The sequence below is a fragment of the Mus musculus genome, chromosome 15 (assembly GCF_000001635.26).
Source record: "Mus musculus strain C57BL/6J chromosome 15, GRCm38.p6 C57BL/6J".
Classification (NCBI taxonomy): Eukaryota; Metazoa; Chordata; class Mammalia; order Rodentia; family Muridae; genus Mus; species Mus musculus.
Window position 1 is genome coordinate 88,955,884 of NC_000081.6, and position 26,838 is coordinate 88,982,721.

Consider the following 26,838-nt stretch of genomic DNA (forward strand, 5'->3'; position numbering starts at 1 on the left):
CACATTTGCGAGTTAGCATTTATTGCTCAAGCATATTAATCTATAACAGACAAAAGTATACAAGAGACGATTTTCAGACCCCACTTATATGAGTCAGTTAAAAACAAAACATCCCTCTAAAATTAGAAGTGCAAGCTGGCAGCAATCCTCTTGCCGCCTCATTCTGGTCCTGAAAGCCCAGGTCCTGAAAGCGGATGGCTTGTCAGCCCAGTGGGACCACCACTCCCTTCCCACCCAATAGCGTGTGGTATATAGAGCTGCAGAGGACCCCAAGCCCATTGGGCTCCGCACATAGGCAAGCAAAAATGATCTCTCATTTAGGGCAGGCTGCAGAGAATGGAGACAGGACCGGAAGTCCCCGACACTGGAGGCGGGGCCACTTTGCTCCTACATGATCCCTGTCAGGTGCCATCCTTGCATCCCTCTGTTTGAAAATGGCCACGCTTTTCCTGAATCCTGGCAGTCGTGTGTATCTACAAGTGAGCTGCCTAGAAGGATTTTCACTCTCTCCCTGACCCTGGCAGCTCTTCTGAGGCACAGAATATACCTCTTCCTGGAAGGGAACCCATTGATACCCCAGCTCAGTAAAGGCACGCTCGCTGTCTTCCCAAGCACAGAGGCTCCCCTCCCAGAAAGCAATTCCTAAAATGATCCCCAGCTTCACAAAGGACCCAACTTACTATAGGTTCCTTGATTCTCTGGTTAGCTGGGAGAGTCCAGCTGTCTTCTGGGGCCTGGGGAGGTGATATACAAACTATCTGTGAGTCTCACAGCCAAACTATCCCTGCACTGTGGCAAGCATGAGAAGGCATGGAAGTGCCCTAAGGCCAGAACACCAGGTCCTGGTGAATGAGGGTCAACCCAGGAAGTGAGGAGGGCTGGAAAAAAAAGCAACACCCAGGCCATCAGGGTCACCTGAGGTGCACACACTGAGACCTAATAGGGCCCAACACTCAATATTTTCCTGTTTCAAAGTTAAACTACGACAGGAACCGAAAAGCCACCTTGCAGCCTGGGCTGCCCTCACAGGAGGGAAATAGTATGTTAGAAAGCAGTAGCCGTGCAATGGTTAGAGTCCGTACGGTGGAGCACGCTGGGGTCCGGGCAGACACCCAGACTCAGTCTCTTTATCCTGTAGTCACTGGGCCATTTGTACCACCACAGCTCTCCAGGCTTTCTCTTTGTCAAACTCCTTGAGGGGGCCTCGGACCACCTGTGATGAAAGAAAGACAAGGACAATGTCACCTCACCAGGGTCGGACCTGGAAGGAAGGCAGCAGATTCGGCTGAGTCTGTGTGGCATCTGATGTGTTCCTGAATGTAAACTTCTTTACATGAGAAAGAACGGAGAAGGGAAGACACGCTCCCGGGCAGGGACGAAGCATCTTAGACATTCCCACATCCCTTCCCATAGTGTCTGTCTTTGTGCAGTGGGGTGGACTTTAAGATGGATGTGTAGCTGAGAGTAAAGGACAGCAGAGGCAGACACACACCTCCAGACATGAGATGGGCGACAGCAGCTTGCACACTTACTCTCATCTCCTAAGATGGTCAGTTCTGGGATCTGGAATCTGGCAACTTATTCATCTGGCTCTGTGGCCTGCTGGTCAGGACACAGACCCAGGACAGAGATGGAAGCCTGCCTGAACATCTCCTTGGGCACCGAACAACCAGGCCACTTCCTTGATGGCAGTGGGCGAGTTTGCCCAGGAAGACACTACAGGCATAGATGGCTCAGGGCGAAGTTAGCAGGCCCAACCTCAGGGTGGGGGTATCAGAACATAGGATGGGGGTAGGATAGGCAGGGAGAGTACCATCCAGGTGACTCAGCCCACTGGTCACAGAATAGGAATGTCTGGTTGCAGGGAGCCTACCAGGCCAAGCAGGGGCAGCCCTCCACTACAAAGCATGGCATCTGTGGGAGTCTTTGGAAGGCTTTTTCTGTGTCTGTGAGAGTGGAGCTGAAAACCCTGTAGCCACGGTATTTTTCATGAATGGGTTTGTACTCATTTAGTGTGTTAAAAAAAGAACCTAGTTCAAACTTTATTTTTAATACTGCCAATAAAACAAACTTCAAAACATCACAGCAAACATCAAAGGACATTAGTGGAAGGATCCATAACCTCACAAGGACCCTCTGAGGACCCAGGATGGGGCACCCGGGGAAGGCAGGCTACTCACCTCCCCTGCTGGCCGCTCCTGGGGACAGGACTGGGGGTCCCAGGATGCAGCCTGCAGCCGGGCGCTGACTTTGAAGCTCACACACTGGATGGCGGTGCCAGTGTTGAGTCCCCCCTGAAGCAGCAGCAGCAGCAACAGGAGCAGCAGGAGAACATCATAAGACTACGAGGAAGGAGCGAGATGTGAACAGACCCACAGGCAGACGCCTGCAACTTCTCCCCTCGCCTAAGGTTTCAACAGGGCGCCCTTGATGAGCACGGGGCCCTGGACATCCACACAGGCTTCTTATGCTTCGGTAATCTGAGACACAACATTCCATTTCAACCAATTCTGCTGCCTTCCATTTAATGAGTAAGCATACAGAGGACCCAGGTTGTATTTCTTCCGCCCCTCCGATCCGACTGCCGTAGGGAAGAGAGAGCATATGAGATTCCTGAGGCTCGTGCTGAGGTCGTGCAAAGAGCAGGAGAGACCCACAGTTTCAGTTACGTATCTGCAGGAAACACCGTCCCGAAATTGGTATATAGTTGGCTTTGAACAGAGGGCCCTTGGCTGGGCCCAGACCTACTAGCAAAGTGACCTGACCATCAGATGCTGGTGCGAAAGAGGCAAGAAGGGAGAATAACAAGACAGGGCAAGAGTCTGTGTCCTGACAGCCCAGGGGCCAGAGGCAATAAAATGCAATTCACACATTAAGGAGTGTTTCAGAAATACCCACAACGAAGCCAGAAGGATGCCTTACAACATCAACCCACAGAAACACAGAACAACTAAATGTTAACGCACAAAGGACATAGTGCTGATTGGCATGATGATGTGAGCCCATGATCCCAGCACTTAGGAGACCCAGGAAGGAGGACCTCAAGTTCAAGGCTAGCCTGGACTATACACTCAGACCTTGTCTCAAAAATATTTTTTAATTGAATAATTTATTTACATCCTCATCACAGTTTTCCCTACCTTCTCTCTTCCCAGTCCTCCCCCTCCTCCTTCCTCTCTTCCCAATCCTCCCCTGACACCTCCTCTCCTTCTCCCCTTTTCCCCCAGAAAAGGGAAGGCCTCCCATAGACATCAGCCAGCCCAGGCATATCAAGCTACAGCAAGACTAGGCGCATGCTCTTCCATTGAGGCTAGACAAGGCAGCCCGGTTTTGAGAAAGGGATCTGAAGGTAGGCAATGCACTCAAAAAAAAAAAAAATAGTGTCAATGCCGTAGATACAGAGCCAGGGATGTAGCAGCCATGAGATTCATGCCTGAGAGCAAAAGCTATGTGGGTCCCCAGAGGGGAGCTCCTGTACTTAGATGCCTCACCCTGTCTGGAAGGGAGGCAGGTGTACAGCCTCTCCCAACAGCACAGGCAGCCCCAGTCCATGCTGACAAGCTGGGGCGGCCAGTGGGATATAAGGAGAGGACCTGCAAGCAGGAGCACAGCCTGAGGGGCTGTGGGAAATGCAGACTCATGTGTAAATGGGGCTTCAGCAACAATGAAGCATCTCTAGAAAGGTCAGATTCGGTCCATGCTTTTGCCAGGCTCTGGGAAACCCGGCGTTAGAACCCTTCCAGTGATGAATATAGAGTACAGAAGCATCTGTGCTTTCCGTAGTTTCTCTCCTGGGTGCTCATCCTCAAATTCACATGAGATGTGCATTAAAGCTGGTCACCAGGAGCTAGTCATGATAGCAGATGGCTGGACATCGCCCAGTTCCTGACAATAGGGCCTTGTCAGGTCCATGGGGTAATGTTTGAACAGAGTAATGAAGGAGCACAGAAGAGCTCTGATCCCTCTGGGGATAAATTATTGGATTAAAAAAATGGCCCCTGACACAGAATAGATTAGAATGCCCAACCTGCTTTGTAGGGAAGAGAGAAAATTATAAGATGTGGTAGCTGTCGAGGAAGCAGGCTGACACCCCTGCTCCTTAGAGTTTATCTTGTGTTCAGCTTTGCCTTTTAATCCATGTAGATGTGCTATGTTCTCAAATATCATTAGTGTATATTTTAGAAAGTAATGTGAAATGAAACATCCCCTAATGCTGACCACAGCCAGAATCCACTGGACTCAACCACTTACCAAGTCAATAGCAAAATCATACACAGAAAGTGGATTTTTATCACACAACATATGCGTGTCACACTTTCTGAGATGAATGTTAAGCACACACACACGCACACGCACACGCACACGCACACGCGCACGCGCACACGCACACGCACACACACACACACACACACACGCTGGGCTGTGGTGGCACTTACCTTTAATCCTAGTACTCAGGATGTAGAGGCAGGTGGATCTCTGTGAGTTTGAGGTCAGCCTGGCCTTACAGAGCTAGTTCCAGGACATCCAGGGTTACAAAGAGAAATCTTGTCTCAACAACAACAACAACAACAAAACCAACAGCAACCCACACACACATACACATGAGCAAACACTAGCTGAGGAGGTGGTCTCTTGGTAGCAATGTTGGTTTCTTATAAATGTGGGTCATTCATGTGTCTATTATAAGACAAAATAAGTAGATATGATATTAAATGTCACCACAGACATAGTGTTTGAATTAGGAGTAAAAGGACAAAAAACATCAAGTAAAAGAAGTCAAGAGGGGAAAACCAAAATCAAAAGTGGAGAATGTTCAGCTTGCACTGGAAACAATACAAGCACATGTCTGTAATCACATAGTTCTCTCCAGCTCTCTTCACTGAACAGGCTCAGAAGTGACCCAAAGACTTGCAAACTTTATATGCCCCAGTACAGGGGAATACCAGGGCCAAAAAGGGGGAGTGGGTGGGCAGGGGAGTGGGGGTGGGTGGATATGGGGGACTTTTGGTATAGCATTGGAAATGTAAATGAGTTAAATACCTAATAAAAAATGGAAAAAAAAAAAAAAAGAAAAGATACTAAAAGAATTAGCAGGAAAAAGGTGACAGAAAGCTGGTAGAAATTCAATGGTAATGAGCTGTCAAACTATTCCCATTGCCTGTCTGCAGCCAGCGTATTTGTATCATAGTTCCTGGTCAGTTAGATTCTGCTCTGTGAACTGAGTTCTCTCTTTAAAATCTGACATTTCTTAGCACAGGAACATATACTGACACTACTTTCTATATGTTTTTCGCCATGTGCATATTTAACTCACAAATACTTGTGCATCAAAATGCAAGCTGAAATAAAACTGGGCAGTTTCAACTGCCACCACTGTAAGTTTCTCTGTAGTCTTCATTTTGTTTTCTTTGTATCTGGGCTCTTCATTTGTAACCTTCAAACTTGCTTGTGCACCTTTCTTCCTTTGGTTCCCACTATGGAAACTAGCAGTTAGTAATCACAAATACCTCCAAATATTTACTTGCCCAACTCTTTGTTTTCTATAGGACTCATATGTCTTGCATATGTGTATGTGTGCCATATGCACAGATACGGAAGTAATTAGTTTTAGAAATCAGTCTATTACTGTCACTTAAAATATTCCCACAAGCGTGGAAACTGCGCCCCATACTGGTTTCCCTGCTTTGGCGGAACTCTGAATAAATTACATTTCTAGAGCCTGCCAGCTTCCAATTCCAGTTTACTGCACTTTGAGAAACAGCTTTCCTTCATATGCTGCATATATACATATTGTCTTTATAGATATATTTTAATCATCTCTTCTTGTATCTTAACAATAACTTTGCAGGAAGGTAGGCACACTGTTCTTGGGGCTATGTCCTTAATTAGGTCAAATGATTTGGGTCATAATTGCAACAAGCAACCTAGCTCAATAGCTTTCACTCCTAAGCATTATTATTTAACATGCCTGTTAGTATTCTAAATTGAGAAGCACCTGGGTACATATATAAGCTTTAATGTGATTTTCTTTAAAGTAATAAACTATGCTTATTGTGGTGTCTTTTGGCATTTGGAGACATAAAAAAAAAAAAAAAAAAAAAAAAAAAGAAGTGACCCAAAGTAGGGAGAGTCCACAGAGGAAGATTCTGAGCTTTGTGTCCTGCTCCTGTCTGGGTCAAGGTCATAAAAGATGAGCCAAGGCTGACTTCAGTGCCCACCTGGGGAGACTGATGTCTTCACAGGAATGCTCACCTGGAAGGTGTCCTCTGGGTGCATCTGTGTCACATTCGGTATAGAAGGAAGAATGCCAACAATACTCTAAAAATATTAGAGGCCTTGAGAGTCCTCAGTGGTGTTCCACCAACACCAAAGCTGCATCGTAATATGCCAGCCTGGTCCTCACCTTTCCTGCCCTCCCCAGGAAAACATCAGCCTTTAACCTCAGCCCATAGGGGACATGGGGAGGACAGGAAGCGCTCAAAGAGCCCGAGCCTGACACCACAATGTTTGACACCTCTCCAGGCCCCTTCATGCTCCTCAGAAGTGTTGTAAACAGATGAACAGGTGGGGCCACACTCCAGACAGCATCAGGGGACAGGGTTTCCCCAAACTGAACAGACCAATGAGCAAGACATCCTGCTCTAAAACAGCCATGCAGATCAATATGGGCTGAATATTAATCCATATCACACGATAATGTTGATCGTCTCAGACTTGACAATGGGACTTTGAGGTATAGAGAGCTGTTCTTACTTTAGAGACATCTAAGTGTGAAAGGGCGAAGGGTTGAGGTATCAAGAGTTTGACATTCGGTCCACATGAGTGTGACACTCGTGCCGCCATCAGTCTTAAGCATGTGTGAGCACAAGGGGACCTGAAGGAGCATCTCCCTGGAGCTGAACTGCCTTCCAATGCTCACACGAGGTCCCTAATAATACACTCGTGGAGGGAGAGCTCTCATCCTGGAAACAAATACCAAGCACCTACGATGTCAAGTCAGCTGTGTGTGTTTGAGCCTGAGGAAGCCCTGGAAGGTGCTGGGGGCCCCAGAGGAAACGATATCCTATGTGAATGGTAGAAAGTGAGACCACGTCAAACCCTCAGGTCCATCTATGAACTTAATGCAAGGCTGACTGAGGTCCCAGTGGGTCTCCTGCTATCGTGATGACTGCGCTTGAGATGCCCATGGGTGGTCAGAAGACAGAGGGAAGCCCCAGTTACGATGAAGGAAATGAGGGTCCAGTACAGAGCTGAGCTAAGACAGGCAGAAAAAAAAAAATAAGCGGGGAAAACCAAAGCAATGAACAGAAACCAGAGCAGCCAGCGGGGACAGAATCAACACGGAAAAAGCAAATTGGATCCCACCTCGCTCCACACTCAGTCCACTCCACCCACAGCAAACTGGGCAAAGCCACTTTGTCCAGGTGGGTGGCCATTTGTTCTGACTACTGCCAGAAATACAGCAGATCCCCCATAGCCAACCCCTCAGGTCCCGTTTCCAAAGAGTTTTAAGATAGAATGGACACGTACTTTGATGGCTGGCGGGTAATCTTTAAAAATCTCCACGACTCTCATCACACTGAAGGACAGATATCCAGAGGCAGTGAATAGCAGTGGGGATGTGAGGCTGCTGATGGCTATCAGCACCTCAACCTGGCAGGAAAGCAGACTGTCGGGTAGTACGTGTGGCCAGCATTTACGTGCCTTCAAGTTTGTGAGGTGGGACTGCTCGCTATGTGGGTCTCGATAAACTCTGCTCACTCAGTGCCGGGTATAACATGGGAGTTTTTGAACATCACATGTAGTGCTCTAATGTGATGGAAAACAATCAGCACCTGTGTGCTACTCAGTTCTCCCACTCTTCTAAGATCTGTTCTTCTAACCTCCCCCAACCTGTGTCAGGGCCGGACAACCCAGCACAGACTCATTGGCAGATCAGTTAGACCCAAAGACCAACAGTGGCCAACAGCTGCTAACAGCTAAGCAGCCCCACAGGAGAGGGGATGAAGCTAAAGGATGTGTCTCTCTTCCTCCACCCCTTGCTTAGCTACAGGAACTTCTGACTTGCAAACCTAGTGTTCGGGTTTTGTTTTCAGAAACATCTTGGCCACTGGGGCCCCAGAACAGTTGTGGATCCTCTCCTGGGCAGTGGAGCCTGCCCTGGCCGCTCGTACTGGTCCCCCGTGGCCTCTCCTTGTAAGCCCTTGTTGAGCTACACCCAAAGTGTGACCCATGGCATAATGGAAGGTCTGAGCTTCACCTACCAGACACTTGCTGGGACATTCCGCTGTCACATGGCTGGCAATGGCACTGGGAAAACACTGGGAAGAGAACAGAAAGGCTAAGCTTGTACTCCTGCTGTGATGATTTCACCATTCTATCTAGTAGAAGGAAAGCCAGGGCTGCCTCAGGCTGCGAAGTGTCCTAGGCTCATGACAGCCTCTCACAGGTTTGGTAGCTGCTTGTTGCTCAACCATTTGTTTAACCAGTCAAGTTTCCTGTAGAAAGGCCACATGAATGACAGGGTGACATTCCACATCCCCTAGTTGACCTTGGTGACATCTGTCATGTTCTGTAGTCTCTGCTTTCAGCCCAGTCACTTGACCATGTGCTACATACTCAGGCAACAGAGTGCAGTAGAGTCAAATGCAGATCTATCTGCAGCACCAGTCAGTTGTCCCAAAGGCAATATGAAGAGAGATCTCTTGCTTTGTGATCTAAAACCCAAACTGGGGTTTCCTTGTGCCTCCTTGTCAATCTCTCTGCATAGGGGTGTCCTTTGACCTCTGGCACCTTCATGGACTTCCCTGAGACATGGACCCTGAGCTTCACACAAGCGTTTTAAAATATAATTGGTGTGGTGCTTTGAATATGCTTGGCCCCGTGGGAAGTGGCACTATTAGGAGGTGTGATCTTGTTGGAGGAGGTGTGTCACTGTGTAGGCAGGCTCTGAGGGCTCCTGGTGCTCAAGTTCTATCCAATGTGGGAGAGAGAGTCTCCTCCTGGCTGCCTTCGAATCAAGATGCAGAACTCTCAGCTCCTTCTCCAGCACTATTTCTGCCTGCATGCTGCCATGTTTCCCACCATGATGATAATGGACTGAACCGCTGAACCTGTAAGCCAGCCCCAATTAAACGTTGTCCTTTATAAGAGTTGCCTTGGTCATGGTGCCTCATCACAGCAGTAAAACCCTAACTAAGAACATTGGATTTCTTAGAAAAATAGGTAAGTGGTATAGTACTAGCAGTTAAGATAAGATTTCATACAAATACATTTAGTCCTCGGTTCCCGGAGTCTTTAGGAGAAGGGGGTTCTCTCCTGTGTGCTTTCTTATCTGAATGTTACCAACATTGTGAAGCAAAAACAACAACAGCAGCAGCAGCAACAACAACAACAACAGCCATATAGGGTCTAAGGAGGGAAGTCCAGAACTGTGGCTGTAGCCATGTCTAGCTAGCTATTCATGGACAAGGTGACCATCCAGGAAGTACTCACAGCCACTAAAATCCAAAAGAACGTCACCGAGAGATGTGGACCCGAGACAGCTTCCTCTACGTTTAGAGCGATCACCCCACCGAGGACAGCGGAGACACCAGCAATTACTTCTACCACCTGGGGTAAAAAAAAAACACAGTTAGCTTGGTAGGCCACCACACAGATGGTCTATGTCCACAGGGAGAGAAGAGACACCCTTGAAGTTCCAAAATGCAGTGTACAGATATAACCTTCCCCAAGGTAGGCCATGGGCTCAGACCCTTCTCTGGTCTGTTCAGGTTGACCGTGGAGAAATCACTAGTGAAGGCTAAGGAGGTGGATGGTGGTGGGGACCCCACCTGACCCACAGGGAAGCTCATGGGTAGAGCCTAACTGGAATGAACTTGGAGTTCCCCTAGTCGTTAGCATCACCAGTCCGATACAGTGATGCAGGTGCACGTGCAATGATACAGGACATGGGAGGCTGAGCCAGAAAGGTTGATGGTTCAGTGCAAACCTAGGCTACATAGCCAGACTGTGTCAAAATGAAACAAGAGAAAGAAGGAGGAGGCTTTTCTTACAGAGTAGGACTTTAGGACCCGAGCAGGAAACGTCACTTCATCCAGAATGTTAGAGCCATCGGAGATGGAACCCTAGAGAAAGGGAAATACTTGTGGAGCCCTGGAAGGCAGGGCATGGGTGCTGGTTGCCATTGGCAGGGGTATTACTTCTAAAAGCCTTAGCGTTACAGCTTTTCAGTGTGGAGGAACAACTCAAAGGCAGACATTTCCCCTGTGAGTGGATGTGCCCAGTCATTGCAACTGAGCTTACCAACAGTTTTGGTAGAACCCGTGTTCCAGTGACACTCCTCAAGGCAGGACAGGATGGGAAGGACACTGGAGGCTGTGTAGCTGGACCATTGCCTCCCTAGGCTTGACTAACAGTCCCTCAGCCCTGCCAGCCCCCCTCCCACCCGTGGCCTCCGGCATCGAGGCCCAGCTCAGGGGCATGAGGGGGTAGCTGTGGGAGACCCACCTTCTTCTTCTTGCAGGGCTCCTCACTGGACCGGGCCGAAATGATCACCGTGGCTGCCATGAGGAGCTCCAACAGCAGGAGCAGGATGAGGTTGAAATTAATCTGCAAAGGAAACACATACCTCAGCCAAGCTAGTCCTTCCTCCAGAAAGTGGTCATCTTCCTCCAGCTGGCTAGTCCAGCTCTGCTCTCCTTGTCACAGGCCTGAATAAATCATGCCATCACGATCACAGGGCCCCCAGTGGAGGAGCTAGAGAAAGTACCCAAGGAGCTAAAGGGATCTGCAACCCTATAGGTGGAACAACAATATGAACTAACTAGTACCCCCAGAGCTCGTGTCTCTAGCTACATATGTATCAGAAGGTGGCCTAGTCGCCATCAGTGGAAAGAGAGGCCCATTGGTTTTGCAAACTTTATATGCCCCAGTCCAGGGGAAGCCTGGGCCAAAAAGTGGGAGTGGGTAGGTAGGGGAGTGGGGTGGGAGGGTATGGGGAACTTTTGGGATAGCACAGGAAATGTAAATGAAGAAAATACCTAATTAAAAAAATCATGCCATCACACTGCCTCTCTCTTCTGTTTGGTCCATTTTTTAGTTTGGTTGATCTCTCCTCTCTCTCTCTCTCTCTCTCTCTCTCTCTCCCTCTCTCTCTCTCTCTCTCTCCCTCTCTCTTTCTCTCTCTCTCTCTGTACATTGTCAACCTTTTTGATACTTAGATTTATGAATTAAATGTATTCATTGGAGCCTGGTGGTAGTGGCAGTGGTGGCAGCAGCAGTTAGCTGCATGCACACCTTTAATCTCAGCACTTGGGAGACAGAGGAAGATGGATTTCTACGATGAGTTTGAGGTTAGCCTGGTCTACAGAGTGAGTTCCAGGACATAGCCAAAGCTATACAGAAAAACCCTGTCTCAAGAAACCATTTACATATATATATACACACACACATATTCATATTCACTGGGGTGGAACATCAGTCATAGCGTGCATATAGAGGTCAGAGGATGAAACCTGCAGGCGTGAGTTATTTTCTTCCACCTGTGGGTCCTGGGGATTGAACTCAGGTCATCCATCTTGGCAGCACGCACCTGTATATACTAAGCCATAGCACAAGCCCCAGGTATTGTTTTAAATACTACTCTTAACTGAATGGTTTATTTGAGTACTCGCCATAGGCCTCTGGGACTAGAAACTGAAGTTCCCTCTAGAAGTCTCAGCTGGGCGAGAAATCACACACCCTGACTGAATGGCTAGAACTTCATGACTGGAGAGAACTGGAATGGGGGGAGAGAGCCCACATCATCTGGGCTCGTCGGTACTCCCAGGACAGTTGCTCATGACCAGATCTCTATCTGGCCTAACATCTCTGTGACTCCTAGGGGAACCATTTGGAATGTGTAACTTAAAAGACCTCTAGTTTCCAATACCATAAAGCTAAATATGCTGGAATATCTGCAAGTTGCAGTATGAAAGTGACGTTCCCACCTGCCCACCACTGGCCTGCCTACCATGATGCCCATACAGGTTTATCTGGTAATGTATCAACTTAGAACTTTCTTTTATTCTCAGTCTATAAAGGATCATGTAATTTCTTCTGCAGTGGAACACATCGTCAGGTAACACACACAAGGTAACCTGAGTTTGTGTTCCTGGGTCTTAGTTGCTTCTATTTTGCTCACTATAAACTATTTTTTAGTCCCTTTGAAGCAAAACTGCCTCTTATATGAAGCCTTTGAGCTGTGTCTTCCTCCCCAATCTAAGCACACACAAAACATGAACACAAAGGTTCATTGCATGTTCAGCTCCATGTGCAGTTCCCAGAAACTTCAAACACAGGCTTGGAGGATGACAGAAGCACTTTGAGACCAGAAGTGTCAGCAATTACAATAAGTGTGTAAATGTTCACACTTGCAGAGCACGAGCTTAGTATGCACAAGGCCTGGAACTTGCTCCTGGGCCCTGCAGAATTAATAAATGAATAAAAATGTGACTGATACTCAGTACACAGTCCTAGGAACTGAAATTGAGGTCCCCTGTATGCTAAACAAGTACTGTACCATTGAACCATGCCCACAGCCCTTTTTTGAAGCAGTTTCACTAAGTTGCTGAGGTAGTCTAGAGTAGTCTTGAACTCACAGTCCTCCTGTCTCAGCCTCCCAAGTTGTGGAGGATTATAGGTGTGTACTGTAGGCGTGGTTTTAAAAATAATTTTGTAAGGGAAAGACTATACAGTAATATTTGACTAATAGAACCTCAAAATATACAAAATAATGACAGGCTTACAGGAAGAAATAGATAAACCAACAACTACAGATAAAGAATTTAACACATGTTTCTCAGAAGCTGACTGATCAAAAGCACATAAAAACTCTTATCCAGCAAGGCATAGTAATGCTATACACCTAGTACTTGGGAGACAGAGGCAGGCAGAGCTCTGTGAGTTCAAGGCCAGCCTGGTCTACATATCAAGTTCCAGGTCAACCAGGACATCCAGGGCTACATACACACACATACACCACATGTGCACGCGCGCGCGCGCGCACGCATACACACACACACACACACACACACACACACACACCCCACGTACACAGAAACCCTCTTAAAACCAGAAATGTGCTACATGAACTGCATACTTGACTTTTTGTATGTGTTCTGATGCTGGGCCTGTGGTCAGGCTAATCCTGAAGAGCCCTGATCTTCCTAGGGATGACTAATGACTAGAGCTGGAAAATAACACTATATACGATCCCCCTCAACCCCATATGTCCCTAACTTGGTCTCTATCTACCTGCCTGTCACCGCAGGGCAGGACTCAGGCAACTAGGGATAGTCCCAGAGTCTAGCATCCTTGGAAACTATTCTGTCTTTCCTGTCTGACTTGTTCTTTTCTGTGGAGGCCGCATTGAAGGGGCCTGCCTGTGTCCCCTCACTACCTCTGCTCACACATTGCCCTGGTGCTCCTCTGGTGGTCCTGATGATGGGGATGCCCCCTCCTACAGAATCTGTGAGCAGTAACTATCTTTTCAATACCAGGTGTCTCCTGAACTGCAGTCTTCACCACATCTAGACAGCAACAAAGGCAACATCTAAAAATAAGTGCAATTCTCCGTGTAAATAAAACAGATTATTCACTCTTTGATAAACTTCCATGGGACATTAAGAAAAAAAAAGTCTATTTTGCCACACAGTGAGCCTTGATAAATGTCAAAGCACTTGAACTATTGATTCATATCCTGACAGTGAGGTCAGAAACCAATAACACGTGGATGGTATTTTAAAATAAATTCTCGTGCCTGCCTCACTGGAATCTTGACAATAATCAGTTGGGACACTCAGAAGAGACTGGCAGTTTAGTGACAGATAATACACAGAAGTGTGTTCTTGGACCAGAGGAAGCCGTGACAGTCAACAGTAGACTGTGTCAGGGAGAACAGTTTCTCCAGAGAGCTACAAGCAGAGATGCTGCCACTGAAGACTGCCTGCCTTGTATACCCAGCCCTGTCAGACCACAAGCGCAGAGCCAAAGAAAACTATATTAGCTGCTCTCCAAGGTGCAGTCACCCCCGGGGCCAGGCTAGAGGGGACTGGCAGACACACACAGCTGACCCACACACACCCAGTACAGACGGAGTAGCACAAAGTGACGGACAGATCTTCAGGAGCAAGAAGAACCAAATAGCAATAAAAATGAGAATTTTCTTCAAAATCTAGGGGAGGCTACACCAGAGCTGAGGCAAACACCTGTGACCAAGTGTGTTAGCAGACTGGGCAATGGTGAAGCTGGAGGGACTGAGATTCCTGAAGTCAGAGGCAGAGCTGGCTGGATAAGAAGTCTTACCAACTGCAGAGATAGATGATCAGGTGAGAGGGTATCAAATGTGAGTCTGGGTGGTAGGCCATTTCAAGGATGGGTTTGAAATGGGTTGGTGTGATTAGCAGAAAAGCCTGCACTCAACCAAGCTGAGTGCAGGAGTGTGGGCAGACCTTTCCTGTGGTAGTTTTCTTGAAAGAGTCTTGGGTGACTGAGTGACCGGCCAGTGTGCCTGCCCTGCTTTGCTCTTGGGGTGCTCCTCTTTTATAGACCCAGTGAGGGGTCCTTTCTAGTGTCTCTGAAAAGTTCATGTGCCCGAAGTTTCTCAGATAATTCAGGTGTCGTTCACCAGCTCATATAGATCAGTTAGCAATTTGTACATCTTGGGAAATGAGTTTTTTTTAATTATGTAAACAATATGTAGATTGAGTCACTCTTTCTTGACACTTCCAACCAAGATGGAGTAACTGAGGTCAAGGCTGTCGCTTTATCAGATGGGAATAATCCAAGGGTAGGCCTGGCCTCAAAGTGGGTATTTCGTATATTATGGAGTAACCAAGAACAAGCCACTTCAACCAAAAGTGAGGTAAAGTGTAGCTTTTTGCTGTGGGCTGCACATGGGCATTGCCACCTTGAAGCAGACACACAGGAGACCCTCATGAGATCTGCCCTGCCAACATTCCCTCTGAGCCTCCCCCATCTCAAGACTATATGAAGTCACACACACACACACCCTGCTGCAAGCAGTGCCAATACATTCATTGGTTCACCAAACTTTGGTCTGTAAATGCTTTTTCTATGTCGTGTGTCTCTTGGAAGAGCCATGGGGACTGTCCTGCTGTGAAAATAGATGATGTGGTTCAATCTGAACTGAGAGTGAGGAAAGGCAACTGACAGGGAAACCAAGTCTTAGCAGGGCCACAGGCAGGAGAGGAGTTTCCAAAATTATCTGGATGAGAAGATATGAATGGAAACAGGAACTTGCTGCCTCTGCCTTCCTCTGACTGGGAACCACGAGTCAATACATCTAAGGTAGTGAGGTCAAGGGACACGGACCCTCAGGCTGGTAGCAAGGATGTCTAGTGGAGAGATGCTCTAAACTAGCAGAACACTGGTATGGCCTGTGGCAGAGACCTCACTCCTGGTATCTGAGATCCCATGTCTGCTGCCTTGTAGGCAGAGGGTAGAATCCTATCCCTCCTGGTGAGAGGTGAGCTCCCACTGTGGTTTGGAGCTTCAAAGATACTGACAGGCTACACCAGCTGTGTCAGTCAGGGCTTGAGTCGTGACTCCTTTGGGGGTTGAAGGACTCTTTCACAGGGGTCATCTACGATCATCAGAAAACACAGATATTTATTATAATTCATAACAGGAGCAAAATTATCATTATGAAGAAGCAACAAAAATAATTTTATGGTGGGTGTGGGGGTCACGGCAACATAAGGAATGTCTTAAAGGAGTAAAGCATTAGGAAAGGTTGAGAACCACTGTCTTAGAGGAACAGACTGATTAAATAAACGTGTGTGTGCATGCATGCAAGTGTGTGTGTGTGACTTACCTATGTTTTGTTACAGTGATATAGCTGTGGTCACAGCAGTCCAACAGTGAATGTATCTGGAGAGAAAGGCCAAGGATCTGCTAGTTGTTCAGTCTATGAGACTGGATATCTCAGTGTTCCCAATCCAATCGAGTGCTAGCATCCTAGAGAGCTGCTGGCCTTTAGTCTATGTTGGAATCCCCACAGAGGAGGTTCTAATATGAGCAAAGGAATATCTTAGTAACAGGACAGATGAACGTGCCAGTACAAATGAGAGAAAGCAGGCGAAAAGCAAAGGCTGCCTTCTTTTGTGCCTTTTACGTGGACTGCCACCAGAAGGCATGGCCCAGAGTTATAATAGGTCTTCTCACCTCGAATGATCCAATCCAGAAGAACCCCTCTCTGGGGCTGGAAAGATGGCTCAGCATTAAGAGCACTGGGTGTTCTTCCAAAGGACCTGAGTTAGAAATCCCAGCACCCACACGATGATTCACAACTGTCTGCAATTCCAGTTCCAGGGATCTGATACCCTCATACAGACATACACGGGGACAGAACACAGTGCTAATGTAAATAAAAAACTTCAAAAGAAAAGAAAAACCCCTCACAGTTGTCCCATCTTGCTTGGGTTTTAGTTGATTCTAGATGTAGTCAAGTTTACAACCAAGATTAGTCATAACACCAACCTACAAGGAGATGCGTAGGTGGAGACCAAGAACAGATAAGCCCTACCATCAGGCAATAGCCACGTATAGACCCAAGAGGTTTCCCAGCACTTAGGTGAGACCAGAGGATTTGAGGAAGGGCCTACGGGACAGTGTGATCCAACCCACACAGATGGAGCCATGTTCCTGACTGTCCAACCACGTCATGGCTATTTCACTGCTATCCCACAAGGACTTAGTATGTCCTTGAATGAGGTATAGTTTCTGAGCAGGATAGGGCCAAATGCTGTGTTCCTGAGGTTCCTCCACCTGCCTCAGGCAGCTTTTACCATCGGATCTCAGTATGGCTGGAGCCATGTTACTTATGGACTCTGATACCTGGCCCAGGTGGGACTGAGGTTCTGCAGATGTAAGTACCAGGTGATGTTGCGGCTGGCCCATTGCTACATTATGAACAAAAGCTGATATCTGGTTCCACCCATCTTTCAGAGTTCAGTCACCTGTGGTTCTGGGGCAGGGGTCATTTGTTTGCGTTTGAAGTTTCATACCATGGCTCTGACCTTTCATGAACACTTAAAAATAAGATTTATTTATTCATTTTATGTATATGGGGATTTTGTCTGCATGAACATCTGTGCACCAGAAGAGGGAATCAGACCCCGTGGACCTACAGTTATAAACAATTGTGACCTGTGTGTGTGGGCGCTAGGAGTTGAACTCAGGACCTTGGAAGAGCAGCCAGTGCTCTTGACTGCTGAGCCACCGCTCCAGCCCCCTGTGCATGCGTCTTAGTCACAGGCGTGCTAGACATCCTCAAGCCCTCAGTATGAGGTGACTCTGGGATGACTGGATCTATGATGGTTCCTGGAATCCCACGCCCAGCCTACCCTTCTAATAGGATTGCTTTCTAGTAGTTTTGGCTGTGGGAGGACATTGAGGAATCCTTCTCCTTCTTTGTACTCCCCCAAACCAAGCCCTAGGCAGAGCTGTAGGAGGAGCTGGAGGGAAGCCTCTCACTGTGACCTGCATTGGCTCCGGGCCTCACCCTCTGTTTGTTCCCAATGTCTTTTAATATATATGTCATTTACCCTCTCTTGGCCTCCATTGGCACTAGATACACACATAGTTCACAGACATGCATGCAAGTAAAACACCCCAATTCATAAAATAATTTTAAAAAGATATGTCTCATAGTTAGTAATCTCTTCTTAGACATATTTCCAGGAACTTTATATGTTTTGTTTGTTTGTTTGTTTGTTTCTTGAGACATAGTCACATATAGCTCAGAATGTTCTCCAACTTAACTATATAGCCAAGGTTGACCTGGAACTCCTGATCATCCTCCCTTCATCTCCTAAGTGCTGGGATAACAGTCATGTGCCAACATACCCAGCTTCACACACTTAGTTTTATAAAGCATCTGTGTGTAGAGTGTATTTTCAACTTTTGTGGTGCAATCAGTTTTATATTTATGTTTCATATCCAGCAACTTACTACGTGCACTCAATAATCCCAGTGTCCAGTCAGCAGCCTCTCACACAGCAGCCCAGGTTTTCCTTGAATTTTGTTCTCACAAGACTAGGGAGGACATCTTTATTCCTGGTGCCATTTCTTTTCATTGAGCATCACAATTTGAGTAAAATTTTCTCACTTTTCTCAGTAGCACATAAGATGACAGAATTTCTTAAAATCAATAGCATCATCGATTTGATGAATACAATAGTATGTTGTTATTTTGTGGTGTGTGTGTGCCTTACAACCAACAGTATCACAGATTTGATGAAATACAGTAGTATATTGCTATTGTGTTGTGGTGTGTGTGTGTGCCTGTGTGTATTTTAACATGGAGCTGCACCCCAGGCCTATCTCTGTTGGGAAATAAACACTAAAATGTCATCGATCAATAGATTTGTCCAATGGAATAGACTCAAAATTCAGAAAAGACGATTCCTTCAGAAGCACAGGAAACCCAAGGCTTACCCCTGCTCGGTGAGAGCAGCATTTGATAGCAGAGCAAAGACAAAGACTCAGATGAAAACAGGAAACCCTCTGTGACCCACATCCCCTTCCAGCGACTCACGTTTATGGCTGAAGGATTCAGGATCAGTTTACACCCAAACCAGATCAAACACGTAGTAGTCACAGCGAACGTGGAAACAAACAATATCTGAAAGTTGGGAATCTGGAAAAACAAAGCAGGAGGCATTTCCTTCTTTAAAAAAACCTAAAGAAATAAAGACAACATCTGCTTTCCACACTTCAGTCCTGGGGAGGGGAGGGGTCCAAGGCTGCAAAGGCTGCTCCGAAGGCTTCACTTACCGCACTGACATTTCTCCTCCCTACAGCGAAGCTCACAATTGCTGAGGGGATGCACTGTAAAGAGACCAGAACCCAAGTGAGCCAAGAGTTCACCTGAGTCTTGTGTCCTGGACATGATGCTAACCCTGAAACCATGCATTGCGGGCCAGGTGCAGCTCAGGGTTAGAGCTTTTGCCTACCAAGCTGAAGACGTTTGAGTTTTAACTCAGCTCAGCATAAAACTAAGACAATCATGTGTTGCAATGTTCAAGCTTCTACAATAATCTGACCCACACAGGCACAGCATCGTTGTCAATCTACAATAATCGGGACCACACAGGCACAGCATCGTTGTCAATCTACAATAATCGGAACCACACAGGCACAGCATCGTTGTCAATCTACAATAATCGGAACCACACAGGCACAGCATCGTTGTCAATCTACAATAATCGGAACCACACAGGCACAGCATCGTTGTCAATCTACAATAATCGGGACCACACAGGCACAGCATCGTTGTCAATCTACAATAATCGGGACCACACAGGCACATCATCGTTGTCAATCTACAATAATCGGGACCACACAGGCACAGCATCGTTGTCAATCTACAATAATCGGAACCACACAGGCACAGCATCGTTGTCAATCTACAATAATCGGGACCACACAGGCACAGCATCGTTGTCAATCTACAATAATCGGGACCACACAGGCACATCATCGTTGTCAATCTACAATAATCGGGACCACACAGGCACAGCATCGTTGTCAATCTACAATAATCGGAACCACACAGGCACAGCATCGTTGTCAATCTACAATAATCGGGACCACACAGGCACAGCATCGTTGTCAATCTACAATAATCGGGACCACACAGGCACAGCATCGTTGTCAATCTACAATAATCGGGACCACACAGGCACAGCATCGTTGTCAATCTACAATAATCGGGACCACACAGGCACAGCATCGTTGTCAATCTACAATAATCGGGACCACACAGGCACAGCATCGTTGTCAATCTACAATAATCGGGACCACACAGGCACAGCATCGTTGTCAATCTACAATAATCGGGACCACACAGGCACAGCATCGTTGTCAATCTACAATAATCGGAACCACACAGGCACATCATCGTTGTCAATCTACAATAATCGGGACCACACAGGCACAGCATCGTTGTCAATCTACAATAATCGGGACCACACAGGCACATCATCGTTGTCAATCTACAATAATCGGAACCACACAGGCACAGCATCGTTGTCAATCTACAATAATCGGAACCACACAGGCACAGCATCGTTGTCAATCTACAATAATCGGGACCACACAGGCACAGCATCGTTGTCAATCTACAATAATCGGAACCACACAGGCACAGCATCGTTGTCAATCTACAATAATCGGGACCACACAGGCACATCATCGTTGTCAATCTACAATAATCGGGACCACACAGGCACAGCATCGTTGTCAATCTACAATAATCGGAACCACACAGGCACATCATCGTTGTCAATCTACAATAATCGGAACCACACAGGCACAGCGTCATTGTCAATCTACCGGATACAAGGAGCTCCCCTAGCCCTAGAAGTCCCTTGATGGCATCCAAGAGCACCACAGCACCACAACATGCCAGGAACAAAGTGCTGTTTCTCACCCAGGAGTCAGACCTGCTAAGTCACGAGAGTAGTCAACGGAAACCTATGAACCCCAGATCACAGAGCCTCGGACCCACAATGGGAGAGTCAGGGTGCTGGTGTGGCTGAGGATCGTGCTTACAGAGCCTGCTGCACAGCGCAAATAATCCATCTCGGAGGGGAACACGTTCCCCAAGTAGAGCGAAAACCCAGAGGTCACAAGAAGGCAGCTCTGCAAAAGAGCAACATAGACTCAGGTTATAACGGGCTCTGTCTGATGGTAAGACACTTGCAGGGAGGGGTGGGGGACAACACCCAGCCTTTGACTGCAAGCTCATTGTTTCCCATATTAACCAAGTCTCCCAGTTATTTATCTGCCTATGGCTGGGTCCTGTGTGACTGCAGGTCCTTTTGGTAGGAACAGCACAACCCAAGGAACCGACCTCCCCTTTCCCACCTCTGCTGCCAGAGTAGAAGCTACCAAACTTGTCGGGTGGGGAGAGGGAAGTTTTACCAGGGGATTCAAGATCCCCAGGTCTGGGGTCAGAGCCTATGAAACAAGTGGCTGACCTATTGCCTCTGCAGAAACTGATCCAAAATAGAATCTGGAAAGGGAGAGGTCCCTGTCTGAACATTCTCAGACTAGGACCGCACAAAACCCAGCTCCTTCCATAGAAAAACCCATGCAACATCTGGGTCCTCAAGTACTGTGTGCACTCAGGGCCCAGTGATGCTTTAAGCATCCCAATTGCTTATCTATCCGCAAGACTGTGTACAAGTGTCCTGGCACCCCACATGGCACTGCTTCACCCTGGGCTTGCGTGGCTCCGCTCTGTAGCTACACCCAACTTATCCCTTCCCGTGGTCCCCCATAGTCCCCATAGTCCCATGGCTTCTGTAGTCTTTCCCAATCCAAGGTCTTGACCCCAGCTGTGGCCAGAACTCTTGTTAGTCACTCCATAGAGCTACCCTGAAGCATGAGGTTGGCCTCCAGCCTTCACAGATCACGCATGTGCAGGGGTATGCTGGCATGTGGTCACAGGTAACCTGTGGCCTCAGGATAAGTACAATTTAGGGGCATAGGCTCCCGTGGCAGATACTGAGAAAAGTAACTGATAGGACACAAACAAAAGAAATGCCATCGGTGGCAGTGGTGGCTCACGCCTTTAATCCCAGCACTTGGGAGGCAGAGGCAGGTGGGTCTCTGAGTCTGAGACCAGCCTGGTCTACAGAGCAAGTTCTAGGACAGCCAGGGCTACACAGAGAAACTGTGTCTCCAAAAACTGGAAAAAAAAAAAAAAAGAAAGAAGAAGAAAGAGAAAAAAGAAAGGGACGGAGTGATTCCCAGTCTATCGGGCTTTGTGCTCTACAGGGCATGACCAGCACTGAAGGGACACTGGACCAGCACTGTCCCCTGAGCCAGTATTGAGTTACTCACCCCCATTAACACAGAGAACACCCATGTCTTGTAGCTGAAGCACGGGGGCAACCTCTTCGACAGCTGCAGGTCCTTGGGCTTTGAGTCAGGGGTGTAGCTGCCTGGGTCCTGCCGTCCTGCATCCTGCCGACCCCTCTCCAGTGTGGGCATCCGGTCATAGCCCAGTTCCTCCCTGAACTGCCCCTCCCGTGTCATGGCGCTGGAAACAGGCATGGTACTGAGAGTGACACACACCAAAGCTGAGCCTTGTGAACAGACTCAGACCACCATTCCCTCCTATGCAGTGAAATCATCATGGACTTTGACAACTGAAAACCCTCTAATTGTAGTAAGTGGTTATCATGAAAGTGCTTCGGAAAATTTTTTCTTGAGACAAAGTATCACTGTGTGGCCCAGGCTGGCTTAAACGTCTACCTGGGTAAACACTATCATGTCTGGCTTAAGCAAACACTGTCTTAGAGGAATATACTCATACTCTAGGGCTGTGAACTTAAAGAGGAACAAACCCCTAACTCTCAACATAAATAAAGCCACCCAAACTCATCTAGATTCAGCACACTCAGCCTTCATCTGACTCTTTAGATATAGTACATTTCAGCTTCCACCAGCAACTCTATGAGTCCCAAACAGAGGTGAGCTTCTCCTATTCAACACAAAATGGGAACATGAGATTACAAAAGACGCCCCTACTTTGCAGTTTAATGTCTTAATGCTTACCTCTGCTGTCGTCCGGCGGTTGGGAAAGCTGGCCTCTGGGTGATGGACTTCCAGCAAGAAGTATTCATAAGTGGAACAAAAGCTCTCAGCCAAACTGCACTTCAGCCAGGGGCAGGCACACAGCTTCCTGAATTTTAATGAGGAGATTAAGGGAGTGGATCCTAGAAGTGCTCTCCTTGATTGCATAACCAGTGGCTTGGAGCTTTCCCAATAGGAAAGGAAGAGCCCTTGGTCCCCCTCACTGCTCACTAGCCAGGTGGATGTCTTGGAAAGAGAAGTATTACTAAGGATAGGAGAGTCCAGCGCTGGATTTGGATCCTGACCAGTATTGGGCCCCGAACAGAAAACTACTCAAAGGTCTACATCTTTTTAAGCCGTCATTCTTTGTTTCCCATTATTACTTGACGAAAATCTCCTTCGTCAGGCCGCATAAACCTTTATGTTCTTGATTTTGGCAAAGCTGGCCCTTGAACTGCTGGGAATTCCAGCATGGGTTCCCATGGCAGCCCCAAGGATTGGCAGGAATGGTCCCACTGCAGCCTTTATTCCTGCTCAGTAGGCAGAGAAAAGGGACATGAATGTGCTTCATTTGCCTGGAGACATTGGCACCCTGGCAATTACAGCAACAATTTCTTTGTGCACATTGCAAAAAAGGCTCAGCCCAGAGTACTTGGGAAACAAAACAAAACAAAACAAAAAACCAACCCCCCCCCCCCCAGCTCCTTTGAACAGCAGAACCCCACGCAGCCTAGGCTCAGCCACTGGTTTCTAATCAGGGATGGTTGGTTATCTTAGCTTGTCAACCAAACAGGAAGGATTCGGAACAATTCACCCAGGGCTGGAGAGATGGCTCAGAGGTTAAGAGCACTGCCTGCTCTTCCACAGCATCTGGGTTCAGTTCCCAGCGTCCATATGGTGACTTACAATTCCAGCACCTACATGGCAGCTCACAACTGTCTACAACTCTAGTTCCAGGGGATCTAACACCCTCTTCTATGGCCTCTGTGGACATAAGGTACACACAGGGTACACATGCATACAGGCAAAGCACCCATACACACAAAATAAAAATAAAATTAGAAAAAGAAACAATTCACCCAAACTGTCCCCTGAGACATCTAGAACTTCTTTCAAATGTGTTGAGGAAACTCCCAAATTTCCTGAGTTCTTAAATGATCAGTAAAAATCATGGGAGTGGATCCAACTGGATTGAATTCTCCTGTGTTTTCTTTTCTTTCTTTCTTTTTTTTTTTTCTCAAGGAGGCTCCTGCATTTTTGTAACATTTATAAGAAACAAATTTTCAGAATTTAGGCTTTGCTGTAACCTTAGAGCTTAGAAACCACCTCTAGGCTCTCAACTGACTCACAACCCAAAACCAAGCCCCAAACACTTCCACATGGCCCAGCAATCCTCTCAGTACTTTAATGCCATGAACATCAGACTATAGCAGGCAACTATACAGAGCACAACCGTTGTTCCTTCTTGTGCGGGTCCCTGTATTACAGCAAGCCCAGCTTATGTTCCACCATCAAGTAGGGCTCGCCCATTAGTTCACTTTGTGATGGATCATTAAGAATATCCTCAAAACCAATGGTCTCATCGCTGCCCCTCAAAATATCCAGTGAGAGGTTTGAGCTCGGGAGAAACAGGAGAAGCTCCATCTGTAGCTTCAGGGGAGCAAACAGACCCTGGATGCTCCTCAGGGTGGAAAAGTTCATCTTGTCCTGGTTGAGCTGCAAATTTTTTCTGATAATTCAAGAGGGTGACTGGGCAAAAGTTCATTTTCCACACAAGAAAACCCTTTCCAGAGAAGATCGTGACTCTTGATAGGCCCGTTGGCTGAGAGCTCCGCAACTGGAATACTGTCCTTCAGCTCCGACCCAAGGCCTCTGGCGTTCATCTTGGAAACAGCTCTGTGAGATCCTCCGAACCTGCTTGAGTCGGCTGACCAAACCACTCACTTCTGTTTCCGGGGCCAAGACACCTCCCCCCTCGCCTGTGTTTTCTCTCTCTCTCTTTTTGTTGTTTGTTTGGGTTTTTTGTTTTTGTTTTTGTTTTTTTGCTTTTTTGAGACATGGTTTTTCTGTGTATTCCTAAATGTCTTGCAACTTGCTCTGTAGACCAGGCTGGCTTTGAACTCAGAGATCTGCCTGCCTCTGCCTCCCAAGTGCTGGGATTAAATGCATGCACCACCACCACCTGGCTCTGTGTTTTTTTGTTTTTGTTTTTTGTTTTGGAGGGGGAAATGCTTAGCATACATCATCACTTTTGTGACTTTCAAAAGTGTTTCCCATTAAGAAACACAAACAAGCTGTTCTGAATCAGAGAGGGAGGGCTCACTCTCCGTGCTCTCCTCACTCCTGACTTACAATGACTTGCGTGTCATGTCTTGGTTGCTGCTGCAATACTGGTTCCTAGAACATGCATGCCCTGTTCTTCAGTAGAATCTTCAAACAACCGCCTTTTCTCCCTCTGCCCACTGAAGACTTACAGGCCATCGTTTTGTGTGTGCGTGCTCTGCTGTGCCAATATGCCAATACGTTTGACTTTCTCTGTGTGAGATGTGTAGACTTCAGGGAGACAGCGGAACTAAAGGCACAGAGGGTAGGCCTCAGAGGTGTCAAGGCCCCAGAGCATGCAGGAGCATGGCTGAAGGAAGGTGAGCTGAGGATTCTGGAAAGTAGAATATAGAGGCCATTGAAGTACAGACACCTGTAGGCATGGAAGCCACTTGGCTTTGACCTTGAGGTGGGATTGGTCAAGGTGGTATTCTGGTGCTGGGTGGAGAACAGGCTGGGGTAATGGGGAGATTTGACCCAGAATGGTGAGCAGAGATCCAATTCCAGATAGATAAAGAGAAGCCAATCCATCCTACTTGCTGTCAGTACGGAGGGCTCTTTAGGCAGTCAGAGAGGAAGGTCTTGGAGCAACGTTTTCTTTTAGATATGAAGTCACAATGTCTGTAAGGCATTTGCTTGGAAATGTAGAAGAGGCCGATCCGGGGCAGCAGCTCAGGCTGGTAGCAACCACACACAGTCCTGAAAGCCAGGACTACCAGATACTGTGAAAGAAAGCCTGTCTGGGGTACCTAGCCAGCATCTCTGAAGATGACTCAAACCCTATAAATAGTCAGGTCCTGTGTATTATTTTCCTGTGTATTCTGAGTAACACACTTGAGAAGGTTTTATGACAGCCTCTAAATGTTTAAGCAATGCTGCCATTACTCCCAGTTTAATTGAAGAGTGCCAATGATGTACAAACAGACAAACCAAATCTAGAACTAAATCAGATCCCCAACAAACACAACAGAATACATACTGTTTATGACACACAGAATATCCAGTGAAGGACATTCAGGAGATCAACAAAGTGGGAGATACCCTTGATAAGGTTTGTGTTCTATTTTGTTTTGAGACAGCCTCTCACTATGTAGCCCTGGCAGGCCTAGAACTATGAAGACCAAACTGACCTGGAAGTCACAGAAATCTGCCTGCCTCTTCCTCCTAAGTCCTATTAAAGGTGCATATCACTAGGCCCTGACAAGTTTTAAGAACAGAAGTCATCCAAATTTTACTCTCTAAGACTGACTAACATCAGTAGCCGAAACTCTCTAAATAGTCGTATACTGACAACATGCCTGTGTGGACTGGGGTGGGGGAACAGCAAAATAAAACTCAAACCACAAGACAAATATGAAATTGCGATTCAAATTGTATAGGATGCACCTTAACCAAAATTTAAAGAGAAATCTATAGCTTGTAAATGCTGTCTTAAAAACAGCGAGCAAAACAAAACCAAACTTTGGGATGTAGTTTTGTGGTAGGGATATTAAGTGCGCAAGGACCTCTAGCACAGCCTAAAGCATTGTGAAAGCACAGGTCTGTAACCTCTGAACTTGGGAGATCGAGGCAGGGGATCAGAAATGCAAGAGCATCCTTGGCTACATCGTGAGTTCATAGCCTAGGTACATAGCATCCTTCTCAAACAAACAAACAAACAAACAAACAAAGTAAAGCTGTAAGGAATATTGGAACAGAGGGACCATCCTACGAAACGGCTCCTAAGCTCACACTGGGTAGTGAAACTCTTTATCTTTGTACTTAAGTGGATTCAGCAGAAACGCCTGGCCCAGCTTCACGCTGCAGTCATCCGGCACAAAGCGCCACCCTCTCTTCCACACACTGCGCATGCCAGGCCTCTCATCT

At 47.1% G+C, this 26,838-nt stretch overlaps 1 protein-coding gene and 1 pseudogene across 3 annotated transcripts; both read right to left on the bottom strand.

Moving 5' to 3' along the window:
• On the bottom strand, nucleotides 1-26,810 carry Mlc1 (megalencephalic leukoencephalopathy with subcortical cysts 1 homolog (human)). Of its 3 annotated transcripts, XM_006520544.4 has the most exons (13): nucleotides 26,734-26,810; nucleotides 22,633-22,759; nucleotides 21,916-22,132; nucleotides 20,620-20,709; nucleotides 18,841-18,894; nucleotides 18,602-18,703; nucleotides 10,510-10,611; nucleotides 10,056-10,127; nucleotides 9,496-9,612; nucleotides 8,265-8,321; nucleotides 7,531-7,653; nucleotides 2,181-2,342; nucleotides 1-1,213 (listed from the first exon to the last, which is right to left on the bottom strand). In XM_006520544.4, the coding sequence occupies exons 2-13, from the start codon at nucleotides 22,698-22,700 to the stop codon at nucleotides 1,139-1,141; spliced, it is 1,239 nt and encodes a 412-aa protein (XP_006520607.1). In that variant the 5' UTR covers nucleotides 22,701-22,759; nucleotides 26,734-26,810; the 3' UTR covers nucleotides 1-1,138. The 3 variants fall into 3 exon arrangements, with proteins under 3 accessions (XP_006520607.1, NP_001351784.1, NP_573504.1); NM_001364855.1 differs by lacking the exon at nucleotides 26,734-26,810 and having other exon boundaries at nucleotides 22,633-23,106; NM_133241.2 differs by lacking the exon at nucleotides 26,734-26,810 and having other exon boundaries at nucleotides 21,916-22,114; nucleotides 22,633-22,670.
• On the bottom strand, nucleotides 23,901-24,595 carry Gm8702 (predicted gene 8702; annotated as a pseudogene).
• Nucleotides 26,811-26,838: the final 28 nt, after the last annotated feature.